Below are 19,253 nucleotides of genomic sequence, written 5' to 3'. Positions count from 1 at the left end.
GATGGGACCTGGTGGAACAAGATACTACAGCAACACAGATATAAGATTTTTCTGGTAGAATCTTTAGGTTTGTAAAGTGTGGTATCATATTGTTTATAAATATGGATTTTACTTATTCCTTTCCTATATATGTTTATTTCACTTCTTTCTCTTGTCTTATTGATTTGGATACAGTTTTAAGTACTAGATTGAATTATAGTAGATATGGCTGAGATTTTTGGCTTGTTCCTGATTTTAGACAAAATGCTTTTAAGCCTTTCCTTATTCAATGTAACCTTAACTGTAGATTTCTGTATATAACTGTGGTTAGGGTTTTCTTTGGGCCTCTAACTAGCTCCCAAATATAGGCATAGAGACTTATTATTCATTATGAATGCTTGGCTTTAGCTTAGGCTTGTTCTCAACTTGCTCTAATAACTTAATTTAAACTGTTTCTATTCATCTACATTTTGCTTTAGTTCTATTTACCTTTCTTTCATTCTGTATGTCTTACTTCCCTGCTTTCTCTGTGTCTGTCTGTTTGACCCCTGGCATCTCCTTGACATCTTTTTCTTTCTTTACCTAAGCCTAAATTTCTCCTCCTACTTACTCTCCCTACCTGGAAGTCCCACCTATACCCCTACCCTTGCTATTGGCCACTCAGCCTTTTATTAGACCAATCAGGTACCTTAAGCAGGCAAGTTAAAGCAGCAATACACCTTTACATAATTAAGCAAATGCCACACATATTTGCATAGTTAAATATTCTACAACATAAACATGGTTAAACAAATATTTGGCAACATATAACTTTCACTGTCTTGAGGTATTATCATTCTTTCTCTGATTTCTTCAGACAGGGAATTTTCCATAAAGGGATGTTGAATTTTTCTCCTAGGTATTTTTCATATGCTATGCTTTAGAAAAGATTTATTTATCTTAGTTTACATGCATAAATGTTTTGCCTGAATTTATGTGCACCTGGTGCATGCCTGTTGAATGGATTCTCTAGAAGAAGTGTTATAGATGCTTGGGACCTACTGTATGGGTTTTAAGAATCAAACCTAGGTCTTCTGGAGCATTAAGTGTTCTCCAGCCCAATTTTCTATATTTTTATACATTAATTCCTTAATGTGAACTGAGTATATTGAACTAGTCCTGTATCTAGAATGAACCCACTTCAATCATAGTGTTTGATGTCTTTGGTGTATTGTTGAGTTTTACATTTATGCTTACATTTATTTTTACCAAGGAAATTGGCTGATAGTTATTTTTTATGTCATTTCCTTATCTGGTTTTGGTGTCAGCGTAATACCAGTGTCATAGCATAAGTTTGCACACAGTCTGTTCTTTGGTGTTTCATGGAATAGCTTAGGAAGCATTGATGGTAGTTGAAAGACTTGGTCGAACTGCACAATGAATCTATCCAGTCCTGTTCTTTGCTTTGTTGGGAGACCTTTTATTGATGCTTTAGTTTCATTGTTCATTATTGATCTGTTTAGGCTTTTCATCTTCTTGAGTTAATTTTTGTACTTGATATGTACCTAGAAATTTATCCATTTCTTCCAGTGTTTTCAGTTTATCAGAATATATTTTTGAAAGGATTCCCCAAAGATCCTCTGGATTTCAGTGGTATCTGTTGCTTTTCCTCTACTTTTGCTAATTTCTTTCCTCTGTCTCTTCTGCTTTGTTTGATGAATCCTTTGTTAATACTGTTTATACATCCAAAGAACCAATTCTTTTGTTTCATTGATTCTTTCTATTTCTAGTGTAATTTCTATCCTTTCATCAAATTTATCATTGATCTTTATTTAACCTTTTCAAGCACTTATTTATCCTGTAAGAGATAATCTTCAGGATCTGGAAGAGAAGATCACATGTTTCGTGGCATATATGTATATGTTCCAGGACAAGTCAGTTCTCTCTTCCACTTTGTGAATACCAAAGATCAAACTCAGATCATTGGGCTTCATAGCAAGTGCCTTAACCCACTGAACCATTCCTTGAACCCCTTTATTATTTCTTTCCTTTTTAAAATTTTTATTTAAACTAATATTTCTTTCCTTTTTAAAGTTATATTTTATTGCTAATAATGGTTTAATTATGTTCCATTGTATGGATGTACCCCAGTTTGCTTATTAACTTATAAACTGATGAATATTTGAGTGTGTTTATATTTGGAGTTATAATCTTATATAATAACAAATGTTCTTGAACATCTATATACAAGCCTTTGTATAAGCATAGATTTTTGTTTAGTTTTGTTATATCCTTAGCATTATAATTTCTGATATTTAAGGAAATTATTTTACTGGATTTCCAAAGATTCTTGTTGCTTAAAATCAGAAAGCATGTCAGAGGGACAATGAGCTTGCTCTTTTATTCATTTAGTTTTCAGGAATTAGAAGGCTCTAGTAATGGTTAGAATTTCAAAGACAGTTCTCAATCATACTAAACTTAGAAAGTTCCTACTTTGATCCAGAGAGTCGTGGGAAACACAGCTTGTCAGAACGGAAAGGTTCTCAGTGTTCCAGGGTAACTCTGATAATGTAGCATTGTAAGTGAATGCTGTCATACTCTATCTGGACTATGCCAGATTGTTATTTCTGAAGTGTGGCTGGCTTCATCCTCTTAGAACTAAGTTCTCAGAGTTGAATCTAAGCGAAGTCTTGTCTTGGGGAATGCTCAGGAGGTTAAGTTGCTGTCACATGGGCTTTGTGTACTGACGATAACTCTGCTTATGGCTGAGCAGCATCACTGGAGTTGAGATTATTATACATAAGAGAAGCATTTGCTGTCTGTTTTCTTTTATCCCTTTGTGAGATTCCTGACTCAGTGCAGTTGCTAATGAAATGGTGCTTTGGGGACCTATGTAGAAGGCAGTCTGCAGGAATTGTTAATTATTTCTAAAAATAACTCCCAGAGACAGGCAAATGGTAATGACTAGGTTCTGGCACTTTATGGTTATAGCAGCCACTTTTCTGTATTTTGATTTCCTACCCTAATCCTAATTATCTCTGTGTGGACATTATGATGGTGTGTCATTGAAAGTATTAAAATTTTAAATAATTGCTTTACCGTTATATCTTTTAGAAAATATCAGAGTGCTAATCTTACATTCTTATCTTGATTCTCACAAAGCTGACTAACACAAAGCAACTGAAAAAAACTTCAAAATACAAAGTAAAGTGAAGCTACTGATTGTTGATTTTAGTGTCTTTATTTTCTATAGTAACAACTGCCAAGCCAAAAGAATGTTAATAAGATATTTGTCATGTCCCAATCGTCACATATTTCCACTAGAAGGCTTTAAGCTTTGTCTTGGAGAGTTAGCTGGGATAACAATTTTTAAAAGGTGTGTGTGTGTGTGTGTGTGTGTGTGTGTGTGTGTGTGTGTATGTGTGCACGTACATGCATATATGCCTGCTTGCAGCCATAGAGGATAGAAAAGTATGTTGGAGTACCTAGAGCTAGAGTTATAAATAGTTTTGAGTGGCCCAGCATGTGTCCTAGGATCCAAACTCAGGTCCTCTGGAAGAGCAGTAATTACTCTCATTCCCTGAACCCCTCTCTAGCCTTTAAATCACAAATTAAAATAAAAATTAGACAAGTCAAATATTTAATTATGATGCACATAATTTAAACATATTGAATATGTCAGTGTTGATATCTTACCACTGTGTGATGTATTTTATTAGTTTTCTATAATAATCATTGCTCATGCTGGCTTATGGTGATGTTCTTATTGTATTGCTATCAGTTCTTTAACTGGAACTAAGACCATACCAAGTAAACTTAGTAAAGTTTATCATTTAATTAGTCTGCAGTGTGTGTGTGTGTGTGTGGTTTTTTGAGACATGGTCTCTCTATGTAACCTTGGCTGTACTGGAACTCGACTGGCCTCAAACTCAAGGAGATCAACCTGGCTTTGCTGGGATTATAGATATGCTTCACCACACCTGCTGCTCATGAATATATTTTTAATTTTTCATTTTAGCTGTCTTTTGATATTAAAGAGTGATTGAGTATAAGACAATTTTTAAATCTTAACACAGAGTCAACAAAAAATTTTACGTGTTTTGTTGCCATCCTCTCTGACATGTCATTATTTACTCCAGATAAGGCCAGAAATGCCTGCTCCTGATGAGCTGGATGAAGAGGAAGTTGTGGACCTTTCCATTCCTGGCTCTTGCTATATCAGACTGTTGACCATCACTGCTTCTTCGGTTTTACCAGGTGACTATTTGGCAACCATAGTGCTACCATTTTTTAGTGATTTGCCTGTTTTATAAATTGTCGGAGTTTTTTGTTTGTTTGTGTGGTGTGTATATGCTGTAGTTTACTCTCATATAGATACTCTCATATAGCTAAGTACAACTGTGTTCTATATGAACTGTCTTAGGTAATATGGTTTTTGAACCATAATATAAACCACTAGATGACAGTAACATTGAGCTGGAAAATGAGTCTAAACAATTGTTCTTAATGATAACTAGAATTCATTTCAAAAGCAAAGTTTATTGTGTCAGACATATTTGCATTGGGACTGCAGGCTACTGCTTTAATTTCTATCTCCTTGCTATAAGCTAAGTTAGAAATTTTGTCATTCAACCTATAAGAGATTTACTGGGAGTTTTATCATTATGAATTTGTTCTTTCTTTTTTTTGTTTCTTATCATTTGTTTATTTGAATTACAAACAAGATTGAATTACATGACAATCCCAGTATTCTTTTTTTAAATTATTTATTTTATGTGTTTGGGTGTTTTGCTTGCATGTATGTTTATGTACCATGTGCATGCCTTGTGCCTGAGGAAATGTTAAAGACTATTGTGAGTTGCCACATTGGTTCAGGACCTAGAACGTGGGTCCTCTACAAGAGCAAGGACTCTTAACTGTGGTGGTATCTCTCTAAGCCATTTTTTTCTTTCTAAAGCACACTAATTGTGTCATTAACATTTTATAGTTATAAATCAATGCTCTTAAAAATTGGATCAAGGTGGTTGTACTGATGAACACAGGTTGGCTGTGCTGATGAGACACAGGCAGGTGGATCACAAGCTGGAAGGTGGGGCTATACTTTTGCCAGGCTTGGTGGATTTGAGGCTTACTTGGTCTGTGCAATGAGTTCCAGGCCAGCCAGGGCTACATAGGGAGACCATATCTTTTTATTTTATTTTTTTTTAATTTTAAGGATCAGATTATGTTGTCATTCAGCTTTGGATCATTTACCCTTTAAATGGCAAACTGTGCACATGTTTGATGCTTATACATATAAAATTTTCACTGCCCCTAAGAAACAGTAAGTTACTATAGCTTGACGTAAGGGATTATGGACTGTTATTAAAATTTTACATTATTTAAAAATTTATCTTCTGATTATTACTTAAAAGTCTGTAGATGACCCATTGTGATTAAAAGCCCTTCAATGTTAACCAACATTTTGCTTTGTATTCAAATCCCACCTTGAATATATATTCAAGGTAGAAAAAAATATGTAAACATTTAAGTTCTGAGTATGAGGTTTAATAGAATGTTACTATATTCTCTCAAGTTAGTCCTTGTAATGTGATTATAGTAATCTGTAATGCTATCTTTTTTTTTTCTTGATTTCATGGCACACAGATTTTTCCCTGGAAATTTAGCTAAATTTATTGCTTATGTATAGACAAAACTTGGGTCCATCCCCGCCTCCTTTCATTAGAGATACCTGAATAGTGGAGCTAAGGTGAAGATACCACGTTTTCATTTCTTCTCTTCTTTACAACAAGCCTTAAAACTTGTTCACTGTTATTTCTTTTCCACACTTCCTACCTCATAGCTCCCTGGGAGCCTTCAGTATCTCTGCGGTTAATAACTGGCAGGAGTAGGAAAAAGCCTTGTTATACAACATTTCTCCTGTGTCCTAAAGCACCATGACCAATAGTTTATTTGGATTGTTAAAATGACATCATGCCCTTTGCTGATTCCTGTAGCCATGTGGTCCGGGGAAGGGAATCTAGTGCCTGGGAAGGAGGGAAAGGTTGCTACTGAACAGCTCATTTGGGGCAGTGGTCTCACTGTGCTGGTGTCTGTACTTGCTGGTTACAGTACTATACCCACTGAGGTTGTTTGAGGAAATCTGCTAATTGGAGTCAAGTTGATTGTGGAGGTACTAACTATGTCTGGCGAACCACCGCCATAGACAACATTTTTCTGTGTCCTCCCTCTCTGATTAATGGAGCACCAATAGACAAGGACATGGGTTGCTGCTAAAGGAAGAGACTAGAAGCATACTGGGTGGATGATGCATTGTCCTTACTAGTTACTGATGGCAGTAAAGCTATTGCTCTGAAAAGAAGGGAATTATGGCCTGCTTTTCTTGATGGTTATTTCTTCTATTCTTCCTCCTCTTCCTCTTCTTCATCTTCTTAACAAAGATTTTATTTTTAATTTTACCTGTATGGGTACTTTGCCTACATGTATGTAAGTGCACTGTGTGTGTGCCTGGTGCCCATAGAGGACAGAAGAGGGTGTTAAATACAGTTATGAGCTGCCCTGTGAATGCTGGGAGTTGAACTCTGGTCTCATGCAAGAAGCAATATGCATCCTTAACCACCAAGCCATCTTTCCATACCTTATTACTGAGCTTTTTAAAGTTCTAGCTTAAAATTATTTGTACTGTAGTCCTATTTAGATTTTGCCAGATACTCTGAGTTTGTGAACGTTAGGAAGTAGATTTTTCTTTTTCATTTAGCATAGTGTATTTAAGATCCTTAACCTAACTCCTTGTATTAAATTTCATTTTTTTTAGTTGTTGGATGACTTTTCATTAGATATAACTGCAGTGTTAACATGCTCACCTTGTTGTCGTATAGATTTTCCTCTTCTTTACAAATTCTCACCTGGTTATATGTAATAAAGAGACCAAAGCAAAGGCTTCAGAGAATGGGAAGAATGCTAGTTGCTGGCTCAGTTGCTTGGGGAATGTTCTCTATAGTGGCTTCCTTTGGGTGCCTGCATCTTTTCCTTTCCTCACTTCTCCAGGATGGAGTTGAGAGGTTTTTATTACCACAGAGTTTGACAAGTAGACATCTTTCTGTTGCTGGAGCAGTGCACTTGCAAGCATATCCTTCTCTTTTGACGTGTGTACTTGTCCCTTTTGTCAGAACACAGTTCTGAAGAAGTATGAAATGACCCTCTCTTACCAAAGAGTTCCCATCTTCACAATCACACATCTCACACACATTTTGAAAAGTCTGTACTCAGACTGAGCTTGGAGCAGTCATACCTTTGCTACAGTGTTCAGGAACTGGAGTACATAGCCTGTGATTACATATCATTCACTTGTTTAGACATTATGTTCATGGAGGTCATGGCAGGAAAAGGGGTCCGTGCTCAATGGAATAATTGAAGAAAGTTTAATAAAGTGATTCTTTATAAGCATGTTTTCAAAGTTAATGGGAATTCTTTAGATGTGATGGATGAATCATCCAAGAATAGCTAAGGTTCTTTGGCCTGCTTAGGGAGAGAGAGAGACATTCATGTCACAGATAGAGCTGCCTAAGGGGAGACAACCCTCTAAACAAGGGTGCAGGCAGCCTGTAGTAACCTGTTGGACAGTGTCTAGGCTTCACTGTGTTTCACCCTTTGATCTCTTGCCAGTGCCATTCATTGGTTGAAACATTGAATACCTTGTTGATAAATTTCTTAAAAGCTTAGTTTTGGAGCTTACAGAACAGTGTTGAGAAGGGTAGAGGGTAAGTGTGAATGAGTCAATAGAAGCTGTCCCCAACAGATGTTCTCAGTACTGTATGTGTGTCCACGTGCTCATGCACACACATGCGTGTTCATATCATTGTATGTGTGTGCATGTGTATAGAGCAGAAATTGGCATTGGGTGTCCTCTTCAGTTATCCTCCTCCTTTCTTTTTGAGGCAGAATCTTTTGCTTGTACATGGGTGGTACCATTTGGGTAGACTGTCTGGCTAGCAGGTTGCAGGGATCCTCTTGTCTTTGACTTCCCAGGCTGGGATGGCATGTGTGCACTGCCTCACTTGGCCTTTTTATATGGGCACTGGGAATCAGACTCAGGTCCTCATACTCTGCCACATACTTTACTGACTGAGTTGCCTCCCCATCCCTCATTGCTTTGTATAGGTAAGTTTGGTTGTATCCAGGAGATTATCTAGAAAGATAGAAGGACACCTGTGCTAATGAGTATTTACTGTTTTTAGATCATGGTCATTTAAAGGAGACCTTGAGGTAGAAATATCCCTAATGAAATTTGGATGTTGCTGGGTGGACCCCTCCCTCTCTGTTCCTGTTTGTTCTCTTTTTGTTTTTTGCACTGGCATTTGTCTAGCTTTAATGCTTTGTTTTTTTGTTTCTGTATTGGGCAACCTCTAGTGGCTCTTATGGAAATGACACTCAAATATGAACCCGTAAGTCTTATCAGGCATTTTGTTTGACATCTTGTTGTCTTCTGATCTTACATCTTACATGTTCTTTAGTAATAATACAATGTCAAATAGCAAAGATCACAAGCTTCTTTAGGAGTCTAGACAAGGAAGTAAGGAATGGACTTTTCAGTTTTTAATACTTGTACTAACATTGCTACAGAATGGTTCTTGGTTCTGAAAGATATCTCTGAAAACACCCAGAGAACAAACAGAATTCATTCCATGAAAATCTGGTAACAATACGCTCCAGGTAGACAGCCAGCAAGTCTATATTTTTGAAGACCAGAAAGTCTATTTGGAAAGATATCTTTATGTTGGCAAGAAGCGAATGTGGCAGAAATGAGGTCAGGGTGAAAGTCCTGCTGATTACTGGTTTGTGGTCAGAGGCTGTGCAGTATTTTTTTTTAAGTGTGCAGGTTCTTTTGTTGTTGTTTTTTGTTTTGTTTTTTTAAAAGTGTGCAGTGAAAGCTATTGGCTGGTGTGCAGTGAAAGCTATTGGAAAGGAAAGGACAGCCTCAGGTTCTGGCTGGAGGATGCTGCAGGAGTGATCATGAGGAAGAAGAAACTAAAGATGTGACTTTTATATTTGCATATTTGAGAAAGGACAAAGATAATAACTAGGCAAGGTTTTATAAGAATGGTTATAAAAGGATAGACTCTGAAAGTAGAGCCACAAGAACTTGCCAATGGATTATATGTAAGAAGTGAAGAAGTAAGAGTGAGTTCTAAGTTCTGATCCCTGCACACTGTGTTGCTTAGTCCTTATTTGGGAAAGTTTAAGAGATGATGATTGATAGTTTACTTTTTAATCAGAAATATAGCTGGCATCTGTACCAGTTAAGAATGAATGAATGCTGTGCTTTTGGAATGCCACATCTATTTGTGTTTTGAACTATTTTTATTCTCTTTCAGCCTTGGAAGAATTCTTTACATCCCTAGTGAAACAGGAGATGGTGAATATGCCCCGTGGAATATATCACTCTGCATTGAAAGGAGGCATGCGATCAGACCAAGGGAAGACAGTATCAGGAATCCCCAATTTTATATTGAAGATGTATGAAACAAACAAGCAACCAGGACTGAAACCTGGCCTAGCAGGTAAGAATACTGCACAGTGGTGAAGTGCAGGTTTATAGCCTCGTGTCCTAACTGTTATCTCCATGTGAATTATAATAGGTCACATTACAGTTACAATACACATTGCTGCTAACAACATTGCTAATAACATTTACACACAGCTGGAACAGTTTCAAAAACAACCAAACTTCAGAAGGGATTTGAAAACTGTATAAGCAAAGACTATAGATAGTTTTTTTTTTTTTTTTTTTTTTTTTTTTTTTTTTTTTTTTCCTAAAGCAAAAGAAATAAAGAGCTTCCAATTCCAGAGCAGGGAGAATATTTTAGAGTGTCTCTCCCCCCCCCCCCTTAGAACATATTCACTATTCGGGTTATGGACTTGATTAGGAGCTGGTTTAGTCAAAGGCCAGTACTGATGGAGGAAAGAGCAACCATTGGCCAACAAATGCATAGAAACAATTTTAATATACTTAGCCATCAGGGAAATGCAAATCATGCCTCCACTGAGACTCAGCTCAACCCAGTCAAAATAGCCACTGTAAAGAAAATAAACAAGAAATATAGATAAAGACACAAAGAACAAGGCATGCTCATGTACTATTGTTGAAGCTGTAGATTAGTTTAGCCTCCTTGGAACTCAGTATTGATGTTTCCCAGAAGATGAGAACTAGAACTGCTATACGATCTCCCGTACCACTTGTTGGTTTTACCCAAAGTAATCAAAGTTAGCATATAATATAATATATTTGCACTTTTGTGTTTATTATGGCAGTGCTCACAAATTAACCTGTGTCTATCAATAGATGAATAGATAATAAAAACCCTGTAGTTTACACATCTATGGATTTTTAGGCCATTTAGAAAAGCAAAATCATTGTCATTTGCAGGAATAGTGTATGTTACCATATTAGGTGAGTAACATAAGTCAGATTCAGGATATTCTACATATTTGCAATCTAGATTTTTAAAATAGAACATGAACGTAGAGGAGATTCTTTGGGGTGAGGAAGGATGCTAAGAGGAGGTAGGAGCTAATAGGTGATACTAGCATAAACATGGTCAAAACACATGCACAGAAATAATATAATGGAACCAATTATTTTATACAGTGAACATACCAATAAAGATACTTTAAAAATTAATTGGAACTACACAATAGTGAGGACAGAACATATAACAGTTTGTAGAATGTAGCTTCATGTTTTTCTGTTGACTGATGGATTTTGTGTTTGTACATATGTATGGGCAGTTGGTATATGTTTATGAAGATGTACAGTTCCTGTTGGAGTGCTTGGACTTGTGTGTATGTGTGTGTTTATAGAGGTCAGAGGAGGACATAGCATGTCCTTATATATCACTTTCCATCTTATTCCTTTGAGACAATGTATCTCACTGAACCTAGACCTGTGCTAGTAGCTAGCAAGCCCCAGGGATCTGCATGGTTCCATCCTCACAGGATTAGAGTTATAGGTATACATGTGACCATGATTGACTCTGTGCATGTGTATGTGTATATGTATGTGTGTCTGCTTGCATATCTTAATTTGCTTTCTATTACTGTGATAAAACACCATAACCAAAAGCAAACTTTGGGAGGGAAGGTTCATTTAACTTACAGTTTACACTCCATCACTAAGAGTAGTCAGGGCAGGAATTCAAGACAGGAACTAGGAAGCAGGAGCTGAAGCAGACTACTGAGTAATGCTGCTTACTGATTTGCTCCCCATGGCTCTCTCCCAGTCTGCCCTCTTATAAGACCCAGGACCATCAGCCCAGGGGTGACACTGCCTACAGTGGGCTGGGTCCTCCCTCATCAATCAATATTTAGAAAATGCCCCAAGGCTCTGCTACAGGCCAGTATGATGGAAGCATTTTCTCAATTGAGGTTTCTCTTCCCAGGTAATTCTAGGCAAAAAAAACCTAGCTAGCACAGAAATGTATACGTTCAGTGTACATAATAGAAACGAGGAAAGGAAACAAAACTTCTGTCTAATAGAGCTTGGGGAAGAATAGAAAAATCAAGTAAAGATCATAAAAATATATAATCAAATTTATAAGGATACTCATCAACTGAAGGTTTAACAAAAATCAATAAATACAGAAGGCTGAGAATGCCTAGATGAGTAGCAGCAAAGAAAATGCTACTTCAGATCCTATACTGTTCAGAAAGATAAATGCTACATAGAACTTTTAGTCAGTGTTCTGCAAAATTTAAGTGAAGATACAGAAGTTCCTCCTGATAGGAGAAAGAGAGTTTATGAACAATTTGATAGTGACTGAAGAAATTCATCATCTAACCTAATAATCCTCCTACAAAGAAAGCTTAGGTACTGGTGGCTTCTTGATGAATTCTTCTAATGTTTGTCAAGAAAGAGGGAAATGGTACTAAATTTATATAGACTGTTGCAAGAACAGAGAGAAAATGAATACTTCTTCATGGGACCAGCATAATATTAACACCAGAACTGCATCACCCTTTTCCAGTGAGCACCATTGGGAAGATAAGGTGGGAGGGAGCTTTACTTAAGCAATATGTGTAAAGGATAAGACAGAGTTAACTTAATGTTTTCAAGCTGGGATAATTCATTGTTTTAGTTTACAAAGGTTGGTCAATCTTTAAGTAGATTCAAATGTGCAGGAAAAAATTCTGAAAAATTTAGCATATTTTTATGATGGCAAAAAGACTCTTATTAAAAACTATGTAGAGATCAAAACTTGCTTTGTTCTGATAAGGAATAACCACCAACACATACTTGTAGTTAATCCTGAAATATTGAGACTTTGCTGTCTGATTACAGAAAAATGTGTGAATGTTATTATTACCACTCCTACTCAGTATTTTACTAGAGGCCATAACTAGTGCAGTCAGCCAAGGAAAAGAAATAAAAGTCACAAGGATTCAAGAAATAAAACACTCATTACTTGCAGATGGCATGATTGTATTCATAGACAATCCAAAATAATCAATGGATAATTATTAGAATTAATAGTTGCATATCATTTATATATGTATATATATATATATATACATATATATGTATTTACACATACATATATACACACACATACTCAAAAGTGAATATATAAACCAGTTGTGTGTTTTATATACTATAATAAATAGAAAATGAATTTTAAAAACTAATAACATCATAAAAATTGAGTATCTAAAACAAAGCAATATCTGTATGTTCATAGCTAGAAAATAATATTGACAAACAATAAATGCAGTGATACATGGTATTTATGGGTTAGAAGACTGCATATTGTAAAATCTAAGTTCTCTTCAAATTAATATATAGATTCAAGTAAATCATAATCTGTAGCCCAGTAAGTTCTTGACAATTGACAGTCTTATTCCAAAAATTGTGTGGAAATGCAAAAACCCAAGAATAACCAAGGCAGTCTTGAAGAACAGCAGCAACAATGTAGGAAGACATACATTATCATACGTCAAGACCAACTATAAACCCACAATGGTTATTAGTGGGGTGTTGGTGCAATGACCAAACGAATACAGAATGAAACATGCATGCATAGCCAATTTGTCACTAGATTTATAGCAGTGATGTAGAGAAAAGCCAAGATCTCTTTAATAAAAAGCTCTACAGTGTTTATTTTTACCTAATTTGTGTGTGTCTGAGGAGTGTGGTCCATATGTCCATATGTGTCAGGGGTGCACATGTATGACATTGTACACAAAGGAAAGTGTTTTCTTTGGTCCTCTACCTCATCTGAGTGAGGGCCTCACACTGCACCCAGAGCTTATGGATTATGCACATTGGTTGGCCCAGTGAGCTCTGGGGGGTCTACTGATCTCTGCATACCCAGTGCTTGCCAATCACATGCCACTATACTTTGCTTGTATGACAATACTAAGTAAGTACTGAGCTTAAGTCCTCATATTTGTGTGGCAAGCACACAGTGCTGACTAAGCTTGCATTGAAGACATTTTTGGTACACATATCTGATAAAGGACACATGGAGAATGTATAAAGAACTTTTGCGAAATAAAAAAAATATTAGCAAAACTAGAAATCATTTGAGTTGACACTTCAAAAACAGGGTATTCCGCCATCACATATTTTCACCGATAACTGTTGCTTCCTGCAATGTGAAGTTTTTCCAATGAATGATAGGCTCAGCATTAATCAATGAGTACAACACGAGTAGTTAGACAGCAGTTTGACAACATGACCTTAGTGGTAGGTTCCTCCCTAGGACCTATGACTTCCCCAGCCATGGTCTTGAGTAGACCATTGACAATTAAGTGTGTGGGGGAGGGGTGCTGTTTTCTTCTGCAGCATAGCTACTGATGAGTTGCCCCCTTGCTCTAGGAATAATCTCCTACCTATGCTTGGTCAAGAAACTATGATTAAACTCATTAGATCACATACTAAAGGGAGATAGGAAAGTAGGAAGGGCTTATTGGACGGAGGATTCCAGCAGGAGACAGATGGGAGGAGAGGGGGACCAGGTGGAAATGATTAAAATTCATTATGTAATTGTGTGACACAAACAGGATTTAAAGAAGTTTTCACATGTCCAGTAAACATGAGAAGATAATCAAATTTAACATTTAAAAAAACCCGGGTTAAAACCATACTAAGATCACGTTTCATTCCATTGGAATTAATAAAAGATGAAAATTACAAAGTACAGTTGGTCCTATATTCCCATGTGTTTTATATCTGAGGAGTCAACCAACTGCACATCAAAAATATTTGTAAGAAACTTTGCAGTTGTACTGAACACATGCACATCTTTTCTTGTTTTTAGTCCTCTAATAATACAACACAACAACTGCTTAAGCCACATCTGATGTCTGTGTTATATTTGTTATAAAGAATATAGAGATTCATAGGAAATATAGGAGACAGTGAATAGATTATATGCAAATACTGTGAATGAATATTCATTAATTTTGCTAACCACAGGAGTTCCTGGAACAGTTCTCATCGATACCAAGGAATAACTGTTGGTGAGGTAACTAAGACAACTGTTGCGAATATAAGTTGCAATGATATTTTGAAAATTGATTCTGAGCAAATTCCTACATTACTTGGATTTTTATTTTTGCTAAATTGAAACCTGATTGCTGGTACCAGAGACAGAGTTCATAGCAGTACTGTTTGCCTAGTGCTTAACTCAGGAGCTATCTAAGTGTATGTGTGCAGTAAAATGAGTAAACCAATGTTGCATATTCATATGAAAGAATATGATGAGATAATGAGTATACAACTGTCAATAAGAGTAAGATGATTCTCAAAATAATGAGGGTGAGCAAAATAAGTCAGATGTGAAAGCATCTTCATACTCTAACTCATTAAAAAAGACATGATAGGCAAAGTGGCTGTTAGAGGTTGTGCTGCCAGTGGAGTTGGAGGTGTGACTGGAAAGTGTACCCAAAGACTTTTGAGATACACATAATCATTATTGCTTCTTGATCTGTGTGGTAGTTTGAAAGAAAATGACCCCAAAAGGGAGTGACATTATTAAGAGGTGTGGCCTTGTTGGAGTAGATTTGATCTTGTTGGCATTAGGGTCACTGTGGAGGCAGGATTTGAAGTCTCATATATGCTCAAGCCATGCCCAGTAAGTCAGCCAACTTCCTGTTACCTGCAAGATATAGCACTCTCAGCTCCAGCGCCATGTCTCCCTGCATGCTGCCATGCTCCCTGTCACAATGATAATAGCCTGAACCTTTGAAACTATAAGTGAGCCACCCAAATTAAATGTTTTTCTTATAATAGTTGCCACTGGCAGTGGGTCCAAGATATTAACTCTGGTGTATAAACTTACTTAGTGGAGCCCATTCTGTATGGAGAGATTTTTGCTCAGCCTAGACGCAGGGTGTTGGGATGGGGGGGGGTGCCTTAGTACTGTCTCAACGAGATGAGATGGAGTTAGTAGACTTTCCAGGTCCTTACCCTCTCTGAGGAATAGATAGAGGTGGAGTTGGGGAGCTCGTGGTGAGGTAGGAGGAGTGGAGGGAGGGGAACTGGGATTGGAATGTAAAAATAAATTAATGAATTAAAAAAAGATAGGATTCTGGCCACTGAGATGGCTCATCTGAAAGAAAAGAAAGAGTTGCTGTGGTTATGGTGTCTCTTTACGGCAATAGAAACACTAACTAAGACAATCTGGGTCCTGCTTAGACATGTCTTCTCAGTGCAAGACAATTTACTTGGCTGTTTTTATAAAGTATGTGCTTTTCTCTGGCATATACTAAGAATAGATGTTGAAAAATGTCTGTGTATTTTATGTTGTTTTGGTCCTTGAATATGTCTTTTCATTAGCTCAGAATCACTAAGTTTCCAGAAGTTACCTAAGGGAGCTCTAAGTTACCTCTCAGGTTCTTTACTGGCTTCCTTGGCTTTTGATTGATTGGGGGGCCTAGCTGGTGTGGGACATTTAGTTGAGAATTCAGTTACCCATAGTTACAAGGCAGGGAAAAGAGGGGCAACCAAAAGCCTGCTGATACAGGTGTGAGCTCAGCTTGTTCATGTGTGTGCATAGACTAGGGGCCTTATGTTCTCAAGAATCAACATAGATTAATATGTGCACATACTTTTATTTACTGAAACTCATTATAGAATACAGCTTAATTGTACCAATGGTTTACAAAATGTGGAATAAATAAAAAATTCTAAATTTGCTTTTTTGTAAATGTATATACTGATAAACATTAGTTATAAGTGGCGTGTAAATAAGTTATATTTTAAATGTTAATTTTTGTATCCTGTTTTTTACCTTCTTTTGACACCAACATTCAAAAACAATAATTTGCTTGACAATTTATGTGTTCATTTGTAAGTTTTCTATCAAAATTGGATGAGTGAAATATATAATTCACAGGGTTTTTTTTTTTTGTGTGGTTGAAAATGCTCATTCTGAATTTCTTTCTTTTGAAAGGTGGCATGCTGTTTTGCTATGATGTTCCCATGTATCAGAGTAAAGATGGCAAGCCATTGAATCGGCTGATGGCTAGTAGAGGGCGAAACTTCAAGCAGACATCACTGGCCCTTGTCCATGAAGTAGGTGCTGTTCTATACCCCATCAGCCTCTTGCAGTTCCTCCATTCCCTTTGTGTATATGGAATTGTGTGTGTTTGGACAGCTGTTTTCTTTGCCACAGTTAGTACAGATTGCTTTTAATAGCTTCCAAAATAGCTGACCAAATAGAATATTAAGTCGAGTGTTTTTGTAAGAGACAGTTGAAACTTCCTCACCACGTAACAGAATCTTTAGGGAGTAGTCTCTAAGGATTTTACTTGTATACTTGTTTCAGCAATGTTTACCTTCCATTGTTTAGATTGAATTTTAACTCAATGAAAAAGTACTACCCATTTTTCTCTTAAAAGTGTGTGTGTGTGTGTGTTAGCATATGTGTGAATGCTATAATGTATGTGGGGACAACTTGTAGGGGGTGGTTTTCTCTTTCCACCATGTAGGTTCTGGGGTTCGAACTCAGGTCATCACACTCAGAGGCAGGTGCTGAGCATCCCCCTCACTCCCTTTCTTTTAGATTTTAATTATTTATTTAGTCTGTATTGCATGCACTTGGAAGTTACAGGGTACCCTGTAGGAGCCAGCTTTTCCCTTCTACCTTGTGGATTCTTGGAATTGTTGGGCTTGACAGCAAGCAAGTGCTTTTACCCAGGAGTCATCTTACTGACTCTTACAAAGTATTTGAAGTCTTTTATGAAAGCAGTGCTCTGTCCTGCCAGTCAGCTCCCAAATAATGACATGGAAACTTCTTATTAATTATGAAATCTTGACTTATAGCTCAGGCTTGTTCCTCTTATAACTTAAATTAACCCATTTATATTAATCTACATCCTATCACATGGTGTTACCTCTCTTCCATCTTGTATCTCCTGTTTTCTCTCCCCACGTCTTCTAGTATCTCCTCCTTTCTTCTTCCAAGAATCCTCTATGTCTCTGGAAGTCCTGCCTAACCACTTCCTGCCTAGCTATTGGCCATTCAGCTCTATATTAAACCAATCAGAAGATACCTTAACAAAGGCACATCTTCACAGTATAAACAAATACTCTGTAATGTAACAGTGTCTCTCATGCAATTAAAGAGAGAAAAGTCTGGGAAGAGTGATGTTTCTTTGGTGTCACAATGTTTAAACAAAGTAGCGGAAAACAGATCATTTCTGTATCTACTATTCCCAGGCATCTTCTTGGTTGGCCTGGAAAAGAAACTGATGTGCTACCTTCATCATTTTAAGCTCTACATGTAGGTATTTTCAGGACACATCCAAATTTAAACTCTTCATGAAAATCAGATTTGAAAAGTTATAGAATGGAATTTTTAAAAAGGTGTGGGCTAGTCGAAGCTATCTGTTAAATTTAGCCAATGTATCAGAAGCTATGAGATAAGCTCCACATATGAACAGAGAAAGTGTCTGGATTAAGATGCTTATAGCTTATGTTAGAGATGGCCTAGAAAAATCTCAGAGGGGTGAGAAAATGACTATTATTTGGGAGTCACTTAGAGGACCTTTTGAACAGAATTTTGTGAAATCTAGGATGGGATTTTAGTTCAGATTCAGTTCACATGGCCCAGTGTTTAACTGTGTTTACTGTTGTTATGAAAGATTGGAGTTTGGTTTCAAACACCCATTTTAGGCAACTCACAACTGTCTATAACTACAGCTTTAGGGGATGCAATATCCTCATCTGGCCCCCATGCACACCTCAATGCACATGTGAACACACACACACACACACACACACACACACACACACACACACACACACACACACACACACACACACACACACAGGCAGAGAGAATGATCCATTAGTTTGCTGAACTATTTAACCGGAATTAATGAGGGTTTTAAAGAGCTGACTAATAACAATCACATAATAACAATGTATAATCAGATTGTGCATTTTAACAGTTATTGTATCACTACCATTGCCCATCTGTGCATACAGTATATGTCCCTACCATCAGGTATTTCATCTTACTGCTTTTTGACTTTTTGATGCTCCAAAAGTTATATGGCTTTAGTAGAAGCGATACTTCGAACCTGCATTTTTCTTGGGCTAGCAACATACAGAGCAATGCTCTCTCTTGATCCTGCGGCGCAAGGGCAGCAAATTGCAGCTCAAGCCACCTCACTACTGGGTTAAACTGCTGTATTGTGCAGTCTACTACTGGGTGGCTGAACAATGATGCCTGGGAAGTTGGGTTAATTAAGTGTGTTTTCAAGTTAGGGCATTTTCAGTTTGTAATGGTTTCTTAGGATGTGACCTCGGAATTATAAGCAGAGGAACACAGTATACTCATTCATTTAATCAGCACATCCACATTCTGAGGTAGGTCCTGTTAATTTGTTCAAGATCATAAAGCAGCTAAGTGGAAGAGTCTGGAAATTGAACCCTGGAATTCAATTTCAGTTTGTTACTGTAGAGCTTAGCAACCATATCAAGTGAATTTTTGAAACTTTCTTTATTAAGTCCACAGCTTTTACTTATTTTCTTTTTGGCTTTTCTTTGGCATTTCTGATTTACCAGTATCACCACTCATAAAACTTAGAGCCACTATTAAATAAAATATGGGTTACTTGAATACAAGCTCAACAACACCTTGAGAATTGATATGATAACTAACTCAGAGAGTTATAAAGTGAGTAAAGACTGAGGGGCATGTAGTGCATACAGCCTGGATCCCTGGGCAAAGGGATGTTTCATGTCCAGAGTGGTACAGTGATCCTATAAACACACTTTTATAGTAATT

The 19,253-nt window shown here is 37.0% G+C and overlaps 1 protein-coding gene across 4 annotated transcripts in view; it reads left to right on the top strand.

The window, feature by feature from the left end:
• The window catches only part of Focad (focadhesin), a 293,087-nt gene that overhangs the window by 179,602 nt on the left and 94,232 nt on the right, over nt 1–19,253 (top strand). For all 4 annotated transcript variants that reach the window (XM_035439808.1, XM_027400387.2, XM_027400389.1 and 1 more), the window contains 3 exons: nt 4,098–4,215; nt 9,333–9,518; nt 16,410–16,531. In XM_035439808.1, coding sequence (XP_035295699.1) covers nt 4,098–4,215; nt 9,333–9,518; nt 16,410–16,531 — 426 coding nt within the window. The remainder of the gene's footprint in view (nt 1–4,097; nt 4,216–9,332; nt 9,519–16,409; nt 16,532–19,253) is intronic.

Source organism: Cricetulus griseus, chromosome 2 (assembly GCF_003668045.3).
Source record: "Cricetulus griseus strain 17A/GY chromosome 2, alternate assembly CriGri-PICRH-1.0, whole genome shotgun sequence".
In the NCBI taxonomy this organism is placed as follows: Eukaryota; Metazoa; Chordata; class Mammalia; order Rodentia; family Cricetidae; genus Cricetulus; species Cricetulus griseus.
The sequence above is the reverse complement of the archived record's forward strand: the minus strand, read 5'-3'. Positions and strand labels throughout refer to the sequence as shown.